This window comes from Nicotiana sylvestris, chromosome 10 (genome assembly GCF_000393655.2).
Source record: "Nicotiana sylvestris chromosome 10, ASM39365v2, whole genome shotgun sequence".
NCBI lineage: Eukaryota > Viridiplantae > Streptophyta > Magnoliopsida > Solanales > Solanaceae > Nicotiana > Nicotiana sylvestris.
In genome coordinates, this window is record NC_091066.1 from 140,220,080 (window position 1) to 140,234,018 (window position 13,939).

At 34.7% G+C, this 13,939-nt stretch overlaps 1 protein-coding gene across 1 annotated transcript; it reads right to left on the reverse strand.

Moving 5' to 3' along the window:
* Positions 1–10,146: 10,146 nt before the first annotated feature.
* On the reverse strand, positions 10,147–12,725 carry LOC104218138 (homeobox-leucine zipper protein HAT5-like). The gene is made up of 3 exons (XM_009768546.2): positions 12,340–12,725; positions 11,429–11,823; positions 10,147–10,879 (listed from the first exon to the last, which is right to left on the reverse strand). Exons 1-3 carry the CDS (start codon positions 12,416–12,418, stop codon positions 10,484–10,486), a joined length of 870 nt encoding a protein of 289 aa, XP_009766848.1. The 5' UTR covers positions 12,419–12,725; the 3' UTR covers positions 10,147–10,483.
* Positions 12,726–13,939: the final 1,214 nt, after the last annotated feature.

A 13,939-nucleotide genomic window follows, 5' to 3' on the forward strand; every position in this document is an offset into this window, starting at 1 on the left:
TACAGAACTTTTAGTGTCATATAACAGGAGTATATTCTCCAAATTGCAGAATTGAAAGAAGAACAGTATGGAGGGAACTTGGTGCAGTGAGGGGTCTTTTGAATGGACCTTGGACAGTTTGTGGTGACTTCAATATCACAAGGTTTCCCATTGAAAAAAGGGACTGCCTTAGGAGGTCCAAAGAGATGGTGGAATTCTCAAACTTCATTGAAGACATGGAGTTGATAGACCTTCAACTTGAAGGAGGCTCCTACACTTGGTTCAAAGGGGATAATCATACAACTGCTTCTAGAATTGACAGGTTTCTAATTTCAGAAGAATGGGATGATAGCTTCAGAAACATCAAGAAAACTATCCAACAAAGGTTGATCTCTAATCATACCCTGGTGGCCCTCTGCTGTGGTGTTTGGGAGCAAGCCAAATCATACTTTAAGTTTGAAAATTGGTGGTTGAATTCTGAAGGTTTTGATGACAGAATCAGGAACTGGTGGACAACTTTTGAATTCTCAGGAAGACCAGACTATATTTTAGCTTGCAAACTAAAAGCCCTCAAAGGCAAGCTAAAAGAATGGAGCAGAAGTTGTAAGGGGAATTTGGGAATGCAAAAATCTAAACTGATGAACCAATTGGCAGAATTTGATACAATACAGCAAGCAAGAGCTTTGATAGAGGAGGAGTCAGTGAGGAAGGCAGCTGCCCTCATGGATTTTTAGGAGCATCTCAAGAATGAAGAAAGTGCATGGAGATAGAAATCTAGAACCCTATGGCTCAAAGAAGGGGATAGAAATACAAAGTTTTTTCATCGCACTGCCGATGCACACAAGAGGTACAATAATATTGATCAACTGATGATCCAAGATGAAACAGTGGAGGAGCCAAGTAGAATAAAGAATGCGATCATTGAATTCTATAAAAAGTTATACACAGAACCTGAAGAGTGGAGACCTGCAGCCAATTTTTACAACTGCCCCACTATCTCAGATTTGGAGAAGGAATTTCTACAACCAAATTTGAGGAGTAAGAAGTTATGAGCTGTCTGAAGAAGTGTGCAAGTGACAAGGCCCTAGGCCCTGATGGTTACACAATGAGTTTTTACATTAAGTGCTGGGATATTATGAAGCAGGACATCATAAAGGCTTTTAACAATTTTCATTCTCAAGAGATGTTTGAGAAGAGCTTCAATGCAACATATATAACACTGATTCCAAAGAAGACAAGTGCTAAATAACTAAGATATTTTAGGCCAATCAGCCTGATAGAAGTTTCTACAAGCTGCTCTCAAAAGTTTTGACTGAAAGACTGAAGAGGGTGGTAGACAAACTAGTAGGTGCTCAACAGATGGGTTTTATCAAAGGAAGACAAATAATGGATGTAATGTTGATAGCCAATGAAGCAGTGGATCAAGAATCAAAAAGAAAAAACTAGGAATTCTATGCAAATTAGATATTGAGAAGGCCTATGATCATGTCAAGTGGAGTTTTTTGTTGAAAATGCTAGAACAGATGAGTTTTGGGCCGAAATGGATCAATTGGATGAAATTCTGTATCTCTACTGTGAGATTTTCCATCCTCATAAATGGATCTCCTAAAGGTTTCTTCCCTGCCAATATTGGTCTAAGACAAGGTGACCCCTTATCTCCCTTCCTATTCATCATAGCCATGGAAGGTCTGAACAACATGGTTAAGACAACAAATGTCAATAGATGGGTCAAAGGCTTTGAGGTTGACATGAATGGTGCTAATAGTCTAGAGATCACACATCTCCAATATGCTGATGATACTCTAGTCTTCTGTGATGCTAAAGAGAAACATCTTAGATATTTGAGGATCATCTTGGTTTTATTTGAAGAAATTTTAGGACTTCACATCAACTACAGAAAGAGCCATATTTACCCCATCAATGATGTCCACAATATGGAGCAACTGTCACTTCTACTAGGAGGATAAGTAGGGTATTTACCTACCATCTATCTGGGGATGTCTCTGGGTGCAAGATCTAAATCCAAAGAGATTTGGAATTCAGTTATTGAAAAATATGAGAAGAAGTTGTCAAGATGGAAAGCACAATATTTATCAATGGTGGGGAAGGCTAGTCTTAATCAACTCAGTTTTAGATTCACTTCCCACTTACATGATGTTGTTGTTCCCAATTCCAGCTGGAATTATACAAAGATTGGACAAACTCAGAAGATCCTTCCTTTGGCAAGGGAATAAGGAGAAAAATGCCTTCCATTTGGTCAAATAGAAATACATTACAGTGATGAAAAGGCAAGGTAGTCTGGGAATCAGAAACTTGAAGAATCAAAGCAAGACTCTCAAAATGAAATGGCTATGGAGGTATTCTCAAGAACCCCAAACCTTATGGATCAAAGTGATCAAAGCAAAGTATGGGGAGGAAAATAACTGGGTGTCAAAGGAAGTTAGTGCATCATATGGAGTTAGTGTGTGAAAATCCATCAGGGAATTGTGGCCTACAATGAAGAATCACACTTTCATAAGAGTGAACAATGGAAGGAAAGCTTCATTTTGGAATGATAACTAGTTGGGGAATGGATGCCTAAAGGAACTCTACCCTGATATGTTTGGTTTGGCACAAAACCAACAAAAGACAGTAGCTGAGATGTGGAGTTCTCAAGGATGAGAACTAATTCTTAGAAGGCCGTTGAATGACTGGGAGATAACAAGATTAACTGACCTTTATAACAATCTGGAGACATTTAAAGGAATACAGAAAGGGGTGGACTCACTTTGGTGGCAGAGGCATGACAGAGGGGTCTATCAGGTTAAGGTAGCATATAAGATTTTGAATCAAAATAACCCACAGATAAGAGATTGGCCATGGAAGCATATATGGAAAACTAAAGTTCCCTATAAGGTAGCTTGTTTCACTTGGCTAGTAGCAAATAAGGCTGTCTTAACTTAGGATAATCTCATAAAGAGAGGAATCTCTTTGTGCTCAAGATGTCTTCTATGTGGGGAAAGTGTTGAGACATTTAGCCATCTATTTCTACACTGCAAGATAACAGACCAACTATGAAATTTTTTTATTAATCTTAGTGGTATTTCATGGGCAATGCCCCATAGGATCAATAAAGTTCTTTTTAGTTGGGAAGAAGCTGGAGCTGAAGCAACCAACATAGATAGATGGAGGACTGTCCCAGTATGCATCTGGTGGACAGTTTGGAAGGAAAGAAATGCTAGATGTTTTGAAGACAGAAGCAACTCAGTACATAAGATCAAACTCAATTGTATTCTTCTTTTTTGTTTTTGGTGTAAACAGATTTACACAGAAAATATATTATCAATCATAGACATATTAGGATCTTGCTAGGATTGCACGCTAGCAAATCTAGTTAGCATTTACCTGTAAATATGATTTCCAATACAACCTATATACTAATTTATAATATATTCAAATGTTATCATTTCAAAAAAAAATTATGTAAAAGAATTTTTCAGTGTAATAATATTGATCATATTTGACTATTTTGCATTTATGGGAAGTAAGACTGATCAATTGAAGATTTACTACCCTTTTTATTCTTTAGTTTTGAGAGATGGAAGGTGGGTTGCAGTTGGGGTTGTAACCTTTGTTGGGGGGGGGGAGGGTTCAGCAAAAGATTAAATTGATTGATGAAAAAATGACACTATATAGCCGGTGTAAAAATAATAGCCAAAAAAATGTATAAAATTTGTATATTTTTGTATATATATATATTGTATGTTATATACAAAAATTATTTATATACTTTTTCGGCTACTAAATATGATTAGTTTTTGGCACGGGCTAAAAGTGATAATACCCCTTAATTGATTGGTTTGGGACATATTTGGACCTAGGCCTTGTTCAGGGACTACTTCTCTACTAGTAGCATGGGTTAAGTACTCCTCCTAAAAGATTTTGGGCCAGTGAAATGTTCTACTATGCAAAAATTGCACGAAATTAAAAAATAGCCAGATTTACAAGTGGTCGTTTAAAAATAGCCACAATTTTAAAAGTAATCGAAATTTAGCCACTTTTCATGTAAAGATAAATCTGAACAAAAACACTGTTTAAAATCCGGAAAATACTCCAATATATATAATATACTCCAGTATATTATATTGGAGTTCCAGTATAATATATTAGACTTCCAGCATAATATACCAGTCAAGCATAATATGCTGGAAGTTCATACATAGGTGTTCTAATCTCCAGTATATTATGCTGGAACATTCTGCGTATTGGAGTTCCAGCATAATATGCTGGAAGTTCATACACAAGTGTACCGATCTCCAGTATAGTATGCTGGAATTTTTCGTATTGCAGCAAAATAATGACTATTTTTCAATGACTTTGCAAACGCTGGCTATTTTTGAATGATCAGTCCAAAATTGACTAGCCCGTGCTATTTTTACGCAAAAACTGGATGGATGTGTATCTAAATGAATCCTCAAAAATTGTTAATTGGGCTCAATATTGCTTTACAAAAAGAAGAGTTTCTTGGTTCTATATTTGTGTTTATCATTTCCTTTTTGTCTGAGAGGCATTGAAGAGTCACATTTAAATTTTTCATTCTTTCCCCCAAATAGAGAACTTGTCGTAACACATGTGAGTCTGAAGAAGCAAGTCCGATCATTTAACTTTACACCTTTGATAAGCTTGCGTGGCATATTTGAAGCGTTTGAACTTTGAAGTATAGCTTGTAATAAAAACGTGAGAGAGTTGTTGATATATAGTCCTATGCTTTCTCTATTCCCCATTTTGAAGAATTAACTTAAATAGCTCCTATCCAACCTGGTTCAACTAAAAATAGATGCTAGATGTATAATATATGTATAATTCATATAATATATATATATATATATATATATATATATATATATATATATATATATATATATACTGTGTATAATTAATATATTATCAATATATATTAACTACGAATAATAAACAGTTAATTCGACCGGCTTTATATGTAGAGCTCCCACTCCATTTTAAGTAGCAGTAGCATAAAACATTGAAGTAATAACTAGAAAAATATCAATTGAATTTGAATTTGATTTTGAAAGTTGTGAAATTAGTATAGGATATTAATATTAATGGAATGGTATCAATTTCTTTTTTGCAACATTCATATTTAAAAAAAAAAAGGTCATACAAATTGGAATATAAAAATTCATCACTAGCATCATTGTGCACAAGAATCTTAATTAGTTTTAGTGAGCTATGTTGTTGATCGTGTCAGATATTTAAAGATGAATGACTTTTCAAAGATTCAACACGATATTTTTTAAGAATCCAAGCAAATAACTAGTGATTGCTATCAGACTTCCAAACTTATTTTTGGTTAAGTAAATAAACTTAAGGCTAAACTTAACTAGAAAGATATCAGCTGATTATAGTTGGAGAGCACCTTAAAGCGAGGGGAACCCGCTCCACTCAGTTCATTGGCTCCCAACAATGTGCTAGGGTTATTTTGGCTTTTGGCATGTTATTACAGAAATGGATTCAAATGTATATATCTATATGATTCGAGATAAAAACATGATGTAATAGTTGCCGTGGCATGAATAAAAAGAGCGGTTCGGTGCACTAAGCTCCCGTTATGCGCGGTGTCTAGCGAAGGGCCGGATCATAGGGTCTATCGTACGTAATTTTACCCTGCATTTTTGCAAGGAAATATTTTTACGGCTCGAATTTGTGACCTCCTACTACAGGAGGTCGCGTGGCCTGAATCTTGCCCCAAAAATGAGCAATATATTCGAAACTTTGATGGAAAAGAAAAAAAGTTCTTTATTAGAACCAAACTGATAAAAGGCAAGAATAACATTAAGGGGTCGTTTGGTTGGAATACGGATTATGCCGGTATAGGTTATGTCGGTATAAGTTATGTTGGGATAAGTTATGCTGAGATTAGTTATGCTGGGATTGTTGTTTATTCATTGTTTGGTATATTGTATTAAGAATGACAATTGCATAACTTCTAAGAAGAAGGTATAAGTTATACCGACGCTAATTACTCACCCCTCTATAAGGTATAAGTTATCCCGATGTTAAAATTAACACCGGAATAATATACCTGATTTGCTAACCAAACATAATATTAAAATGATATTAAAATTTTAAATGATCTTTATACCTTCTTGTGCCTTCTTATGCCTCATGCCAAACGACCTGGAGGAATCAAGAATTTGATCAGTTAGGAAATAGGCAGAGAAGCTCATGAGCACATGAAACGGCAATATACTGTTTTATAAAATGTTCTCTTTTCTGCCATCTAGACATGGGCACGCACGTGGGTAGTGGGTCCCATGAGAGTGACCCTACACGTGTGACATCACCACTCCTGAAATATAGGTCCCTTTCAACTTTCGGACAATGCCTTGTCTTGTCACCAAAGCTCAGTTTCTTCGTCAATTGGGCCCCCAAGTACAGTAGTTTTTACAATTTTTTTTAAACAATTATACTAGGAATATATAAGACTATATATAAATTATACTCTCTTCGTTTCAATTCACGTGAACTAATTTCCTTTTTAGTTCATGCCAAAAAGAATGATCTATTTCATATTTGAAAATAATTTGCCTTTATACAATGATTTATAATCATACAAAATATATGTTTTATTTTTACACCATAAATTTAAATTTTTTTTAAAAAAATTGTGTCCAATCAATGAATCACATAAATTAAAATGGAGGAAGTATATATTACATGTTTGCCGACTATTTATATTTTAAGCGTTTGAACGAATAACTATTTACATTAGCTCTTCATTTTTCATGTTTATTGTTTTGTCCACCATTTTTCATGCTTATCTACATGGCGTGTAAAAGAATAAGTGAAAGAGACGTACTGGGTTCCACGGGCCCACTTTCTTGTTTCCCCACTGTGCATACCACGCCACGTTGCTCGGCCAATCTACATCGGCTGGCATCTTATGGTGGGGCCCATTGGGCTTCGTTCGTTTTGCTATGGCATTTGTTTGACTACCGGACACGTGTGAAATCTTGGTTCCCCACTTGTCAATATTTCATTTGTCTTCACCAAGGTATCAGATTTTTTTGAATTTTGCCCAATGAGGTTTTAATATTGTTGATAGGCATTATTGATATCTAAGTACATAAAATTGCAGTAACTAAGTTGAACAAAAGTCACTTTTGACATGTCCTAAAGTCTAACCCAGAATACGTGCTACCACAATTTGTACTAATACTAACTTCAAGAGATATTCAACTTGAAGATTTTGGAAAGTAAAAGCATTTTTCGCCTTTCATTTTATTGGTCGATATATGAGCTTTGTTAAATATTGATATTTCGTTTATTTCATTGGTTCATCAAGATCAAATGTTATTCATTTAGATTTATAGCGTTATCATTAGAGGCAGACCCGAGATTAATTCTACATAAATAAAATAAAATATATGAACATATGAATTTAAAATCTATTCAAGTGTATGAATATAATTGATCAAGACAACGATAATAAGTATATCCCAGTCTCTTATAAATGTGGGATCTGCCCTCACTTCTTAAGATTTAGGGTGTTAGTGCATGTAACATTCGAATTGGTTTACACCTTTTTTTTTTCCGGTGTTAGTAGTGGCGAAGCCAGTAATTTTTTCAAGGATGTTCAAATTTAAAATAAGTAAAAAAATAATTCGACAAAGGGTGTTCAACACATGTTATGTACCTTTAAAATCTAATATTTTGCTTATATAAATAGTGTAATTTTTCGACAAAGGGTGGTCAGTTGACCATCCTAACCCAAGTGTGCCTTCGCTCCTAGGTGTTAGTGTAACAATGCAATTGGTTTCAATTTCGATCTTGATTCCACATGTTCTAGAAGTTCTTAGAATAAATTAATATGAAGCCAAAAGTGACATTTCATGGTTCTTAAGTTACGCAAAAGCATTAAGGCGGCTCTTCTTGAATAAGCAATACTAAATTAAGCTGTTGGGCTCTTGCATATATAGATTTCAAAGTTATGGGTTCACGATTATAATTATTTTAAGTTATTGAGTTCTAAATAAATAATTTATACATATTCATAGATTTTTTAAGATAAATACAGGGTTCGAACCGTAGCCGAACCTGCTCCCGTCACTCTAGCTCCGCCCTGGGCTCTTGTATAGCTCTTTAACACCTCCCTCATTTTATGTAACCTACAAAACTTGGATCAGCATCAATAACAAAGAAAGCTACCTGATTTGAAGTAAACAAATGAAATAGCTGTCGTTTGCTTCTTGAGTTTAGTAACTTAGAGACATATTATTATATTTTTCAATACCAACAATGACTTCGCATACAAAATACAAACTTTGTGCCCAATCCCTTGTCCAAGTGGTTATGAGTTGCAAGTATCAATTGTATGGCCCATCTCTACCCCATTTAATAGTTACATCTTCCTACATTTTCCACTTGAAGCTACTAATATTAGAGAGATGTCACACAACCTCAAGTCATAGTCTATAAGTTTACTCGTCGATAGCTGAATGTTTCAATTTGGTTCGATCATAATTACATATGCAAAATTTCATCGGATATTTTTCAAATAGTTAAGTGATCATTTGAGTAATGGATTCATGAAAAGGATCGCTTTAAACACGAATGAGCTTTCCCTTCCTTTATATCACCCACCATTTTTTCCTATTTTTGGTTCAATTCACCATTTCCATATGTAATGGAGATTCTAAAGTATTAATTTCCCCAAAAATAACAATCATTTCTTTCCCTTTTGAGTCGAATTGTGCAAGCCAAATATTACAACATGGAAAAAAAGCACAAAATGAAGAAGAGGACCACTTAGTAATGGTCGAATCTTAAAGACAACTAATATTATCATACTATTTGTCTATTAATTATTGGTATATCTAAAACAAAACTTGATTCCCTCAAAAACTTGACACTACAAGCTCGTGTTTGGTAAGGTTCCAACACTGTAGTTAATATAAAATTATGAAAGAAGTTAACAGACTTAGAGTATAAATATTTCATTTGATTTGTTCCTTCAAGGCTACGTGCTAGCTATCCTTAAAGAAAGGATTAAAATAGATTCCATATCAATTTTAGCCATTAAAAAATGGACCCAAAGTCATAGTACAATTACACATGTTAATACGTAACAAGAAATGCATCAGCAAGATATTCATGTTAAAAAGAATAGTTGATTCCCTCAATTAAAAAATATTTAAAGTGATGGGGTATGTCTCAACGTCCATTTTATAAAGTTAATTAAAGAAGAAAAATTGTCAACATCTAGCTAAAAGGTCATTGCCTATTGAAATACACTTTTGAATCCAATCATCCACAAAATTTGACTTTAAGAGGGTATTGCCCTTCCTTTTTCCTCCCCATTGCCAAAGATTTCAACCTCAATCCTCACTTTTTCTCTTACATGCAGTTTCTTTTTCTTTTTCTTTTTTGGCATTTTCCTTTTTAAAAGTTGTAAATTAATCACATACATATCCGTTTAGACAATTGTTTGAAAATTAGATTTCTGGAGAGGAAAAAAACAACTTCCTCTTTTTTATTTTATATGACATTTTTATCTAATTCAGAAGAATAATATCTTTTTATATTTAAAGTTTTTTACGTGAATTTTTACGCGACGGGCATAGTATTCTGTTCAACCAATGCCCACTAAAGACTTTTAGCATTTAGGGTGCCAAGTGCTTACATATATATACATATACAAAATTTTTGCCGAAGCTTACGAGGTCCGATGATACCTCACTGTAACACATAGGTCCGCCTCTGATTAACATGCGTCAAAATATTATAACATATTTAACACTACAACTTTTAATGATATTATTAAAATGTGGAATTTTCTTCTTAAATTTCCATCTTGTGCCTCTAAATCCAGTGGTTTTCCCATAGAACAATATGCATTGCAGAAGAGTCCCACAGTTTTTATATTCAAAACCCCTCTCTTTCTTTCCGACCACTAGAAGAAAATGCACATGCTCTTATTCTGTTTTGTACATATCCCAGAAAGTGACTCATCATTGATTTAACTTGTCCAAATAAGGCCAAAGGATCCTAACAATTAGTATAAATTAACAGTAGCAACTGAAAAGAAGAAGAAAAAAGGCAATAGTACCATTTGTTTTTGAGCTAAAGAGAAAAAGGCCAATCACAACATTTTTTGAAACAAGCTAGTAATAAAGACACCTCAATTAGTTAACTACTAGTAATCCTATATACAAACATATTATTGATTAATATAGTGTAAAACTACAAAGGAAATTTAGCAACTGCCTTGGAACATTAAGTGATCGTTTGGTTAGAAACAAGTTATCTCATGATTAATTATCTCGGGATTAGTTGTTCATCTTTCCATAAGGATAAAAAACACTACAATCCCGAAATTAATTATACCACGATTTTATCCCAACCAAATACGGAATAAATCAATCTCAAATTTAATCTCGGGATTAATTATCCCTCGTACCAAATGAGCCCTTAAAGGATTGAGCCAAATCTTGAAGTTGAAAAATTAATATTGCCAGAACCAACAAGGCTGATCCTCAATTTGGAATCCCAAATTGCATGAATTAGCTTGAATTTGATCTCCAATTTCAGGGAAGCATAAAAAGCTCTTGCTTAAATTGTCATCTTCATCTTGAGAAAAATCAGATGGCTCTGGTTCAAATGCATTTGAAGAATGATTCCCATCAGTATAATGTGGGCTATCTGAATCAATAACATCACTTTTAGCTGAACTTGCATCTTCTTGTTTGCATTCTACCTTTTGTATACTTGGCACTTCTGAGGTAACAACAATTGGAGTTGCCTTTTGAGCTTCTGCATCGACTGGATTAATAGGTTCACTTTGTTCTGAATTTTCCTTCCCTTTCTCCCTCTCAAGCAATTTTTCTTTCAGCAAATCAACCTATTCATCAACAAAATCAAAGAATATATTAGAAACATATTTAAGAAAATAGACATTAGGCCTAGCTCGATCGTAAAAAAAAAAAAATAGTTCATGAGATGAGGATTATTGAAGACGATATAAAGGGATAACATCCTATTCCCTCAACTAATGTAGGACACTTAACATCCTCTCAGACATAATATGGGATTCCAACGTTGGATAAACCAAGAACACAGATGAGTTAGACTCTGATACCATGTTAAAAAAATGGATACAACAACAAACCCAGTGCAATCCCACACGTGGAATATGAGGAGAGTAATGTGTCCACAGACCTTACCCCTACTTTACGAAGGAAGAGAGGCTGTTTCCGATAGACCATGTTAAGAAAATGAATCTTTGGACTAATTTAACCCTAAAAACTAGCTCTTGAAATAAGATTGTCTAAGATTATATAACGAGACAACAACTCATTTCTTCCTGACTAATATGGGGTACTTAACAAACCCCTTTGGAAAATCTAATGCCAATGAAGAATGCTGGTTTTATAGGGAGTATTCAAGATACCTCATTTCTCAAATTCTCATTCTCTTTGAAAAGGGTGTCATAATCATCCTTCAGTTTATCAAAGCTAGCTTTGAGAACATCATAGTCTTTCTCAAGTAGTTTAGTCTTGTATCTAGCACGTCTGTTTTGGAACCAAATAGCAATTTGCCTAGGTTGTAGGCCAAGTTCTTGAGCCAATTGAACTTTCCTCTCTGGTTCCAGCTTGTTATCTACCTCAAAACTCTTCTCAAGAAACTGCACTTGATTTGGCAAAAGTCTTCTTTTCTTCTCTGGCCGGTGAAAGCAACTATCATAGTCATCATTGCTAGTTTCTTCTTTGTCAATTGGTGAGAAAAATGACCTCTCTTTACTAATTTCTCCTCCACCATCTTCGAAGTTAACCATTGATGTAGGCCCTGTAACAGAGCAAAATTAACAAAGAGCAAGGTCACTAATGTATCAAAATCTTGAAAAATTCTTAGGGAAACTATAGCCGCTACCCTTTGGGTGCCTGCTAACTATGCAATAGCTGTCAAACCACACCGGAGAGGTAAACTGAACTACACAAGCTCGGTGCGACAAGGTCTGACCGAAGGGCCTGCTGGTGAGGGGAATCGATACTAGGTCTCCCACGTGAGAAACATCTCACTCAACCAACAACCGATTCTTGAATAGAGTGTTCATTTCCTTTGCTTGACTATTTCTGAAACTAAAAAGACTTAAACTTGGACCAAATATTGTAGTACAAAACAATTGTCAAAACTCTTTATATTGAATTGAGCAGTGAAAGGATGTTAGTTACAAACTACCAAATTTTCAGCAACCATACACTAGAAGTAGAAATAAAAGTCAAAGAACTATAAGCTTACAAGAAAAATAGAAAAGAAGAGCAAACAAGAACAAATATTTAGCAGGGTGCAAAAGAGAATTACCATGAAAAGAGGGGGAAGAATTGGACATCCAGAGATTATGAAGAACTTCAGAATGCAAAACAGTATTAGTAGTAGTCATATTAGAACCTTCGTTAACTCTTCCAACTTCTATAATTATTTTCTTGAACCTTGAAGTTTTCTTAGGTGCAAGAATTATGAAAAATATGTGGTATTTAAGCAGTGGAAAATGAGGTTTTTTGATTGAATTTTGAAGTTTGTAGTAAAAAGGATGTGATTAACACTAAGGTTATATCACAAGCAAGAGAATAATGAAGGGTCACTGCCATCATCTAACAAAAGAGACTCAAAAATTGAGTTAAGAAAACAATGCATAAAAATGATGGAAAGAGGTAAGAAAAAAGAGAAAGAGAAAAGGAGATTCTTCCTTGGGAAGAGGAGATTGATGGGGTTTATAAACAAGCTAGCTGAAAGTGGCAACATGAGCTTTCTTCTTGCAATGGAACGCGGGCTTATTTTGAATTTCCTATTTTACCCCTAATTACTTTTCTATTTTATTTCTGTAACATTTTCTTTCCTTCTTATTTTTGAATTTGGTTATGACAATGTAAAGACCATACCCTTCGGAGTCGTCTGTTTCTAGTACATTGTTTCTAACTTGTGGATTTTAAATGGAGAAATATTGATCGACAAGAATTAATACAGCCAGACTCCAATTTATTTGGAATTGAAGAGTTATTATTATTATTGTGGTTTATATATTTACAAGAAATTACACCCAATAATCTTGAAAATGAACGATGCTTATATTATCTTTTTAATTTTTGTTGTTATCACAGATTCTATTGTCTATTTTCGTCTTCTTGAGCTAAGGGTCTTTCGGGAACAACCTCTCTATCCCTCTGGGGTAGGAGTAAGGTCTGCGTACATTCTACTCTCCCCATTCCCTACTTGTGGATTTTTACTGAGTTGTTGTTGTTGATCTTGAAAATGAACCGTCTTGATATTTTTGACTCCGATTGTCTCGTGGGCAAATTTTTAAGGTCAAAAGTCAAAAGCCTTGTAAAATTTGAAATATTGTTCATGGGGCAAGCGCGAGTCGAAAAATTAAACCTACTTCCAAGTTCATTCTTGTAAATCACCCACAATAGATATACTACTACTTTTTTCTTTGTTAAAATAGCACGGTCTAGCCAGTTTTCGGACTGGTCATTCAAAAATAGCCAGCGTTTGTCAAGTCATTGAAAAATTGCTACTACTTTGCTGCAACAGAGACCGGTCCAGCATAATATACTGTAGTTCGGTGCACCTGTGCATGAACTTCCAGCATATTATGCTGGACCGGTATACTTTGCTGGGTTCAGTATAATATACTGGAGACTGGAGAACCGGTGCTCCAAACTCCAGTATATTATGTTGAACCGGTATATTATACTGGAGTTCGGTGCACCTGTGCATGAACTTCCAGCATATTATGCTGGACCGGTATACTTTGCTGGGTTCAGTATATTAGACTGGAGAACCGGTGCTCCAAATTCTTGTATATTATGCTGGAGTATTTTTTTGGATTTTGAACAATGTTTTTGTTCAGATTTATCTTTACATAAAAAGTGGCTAAATTTCGATTACTTTTAAAACTGTA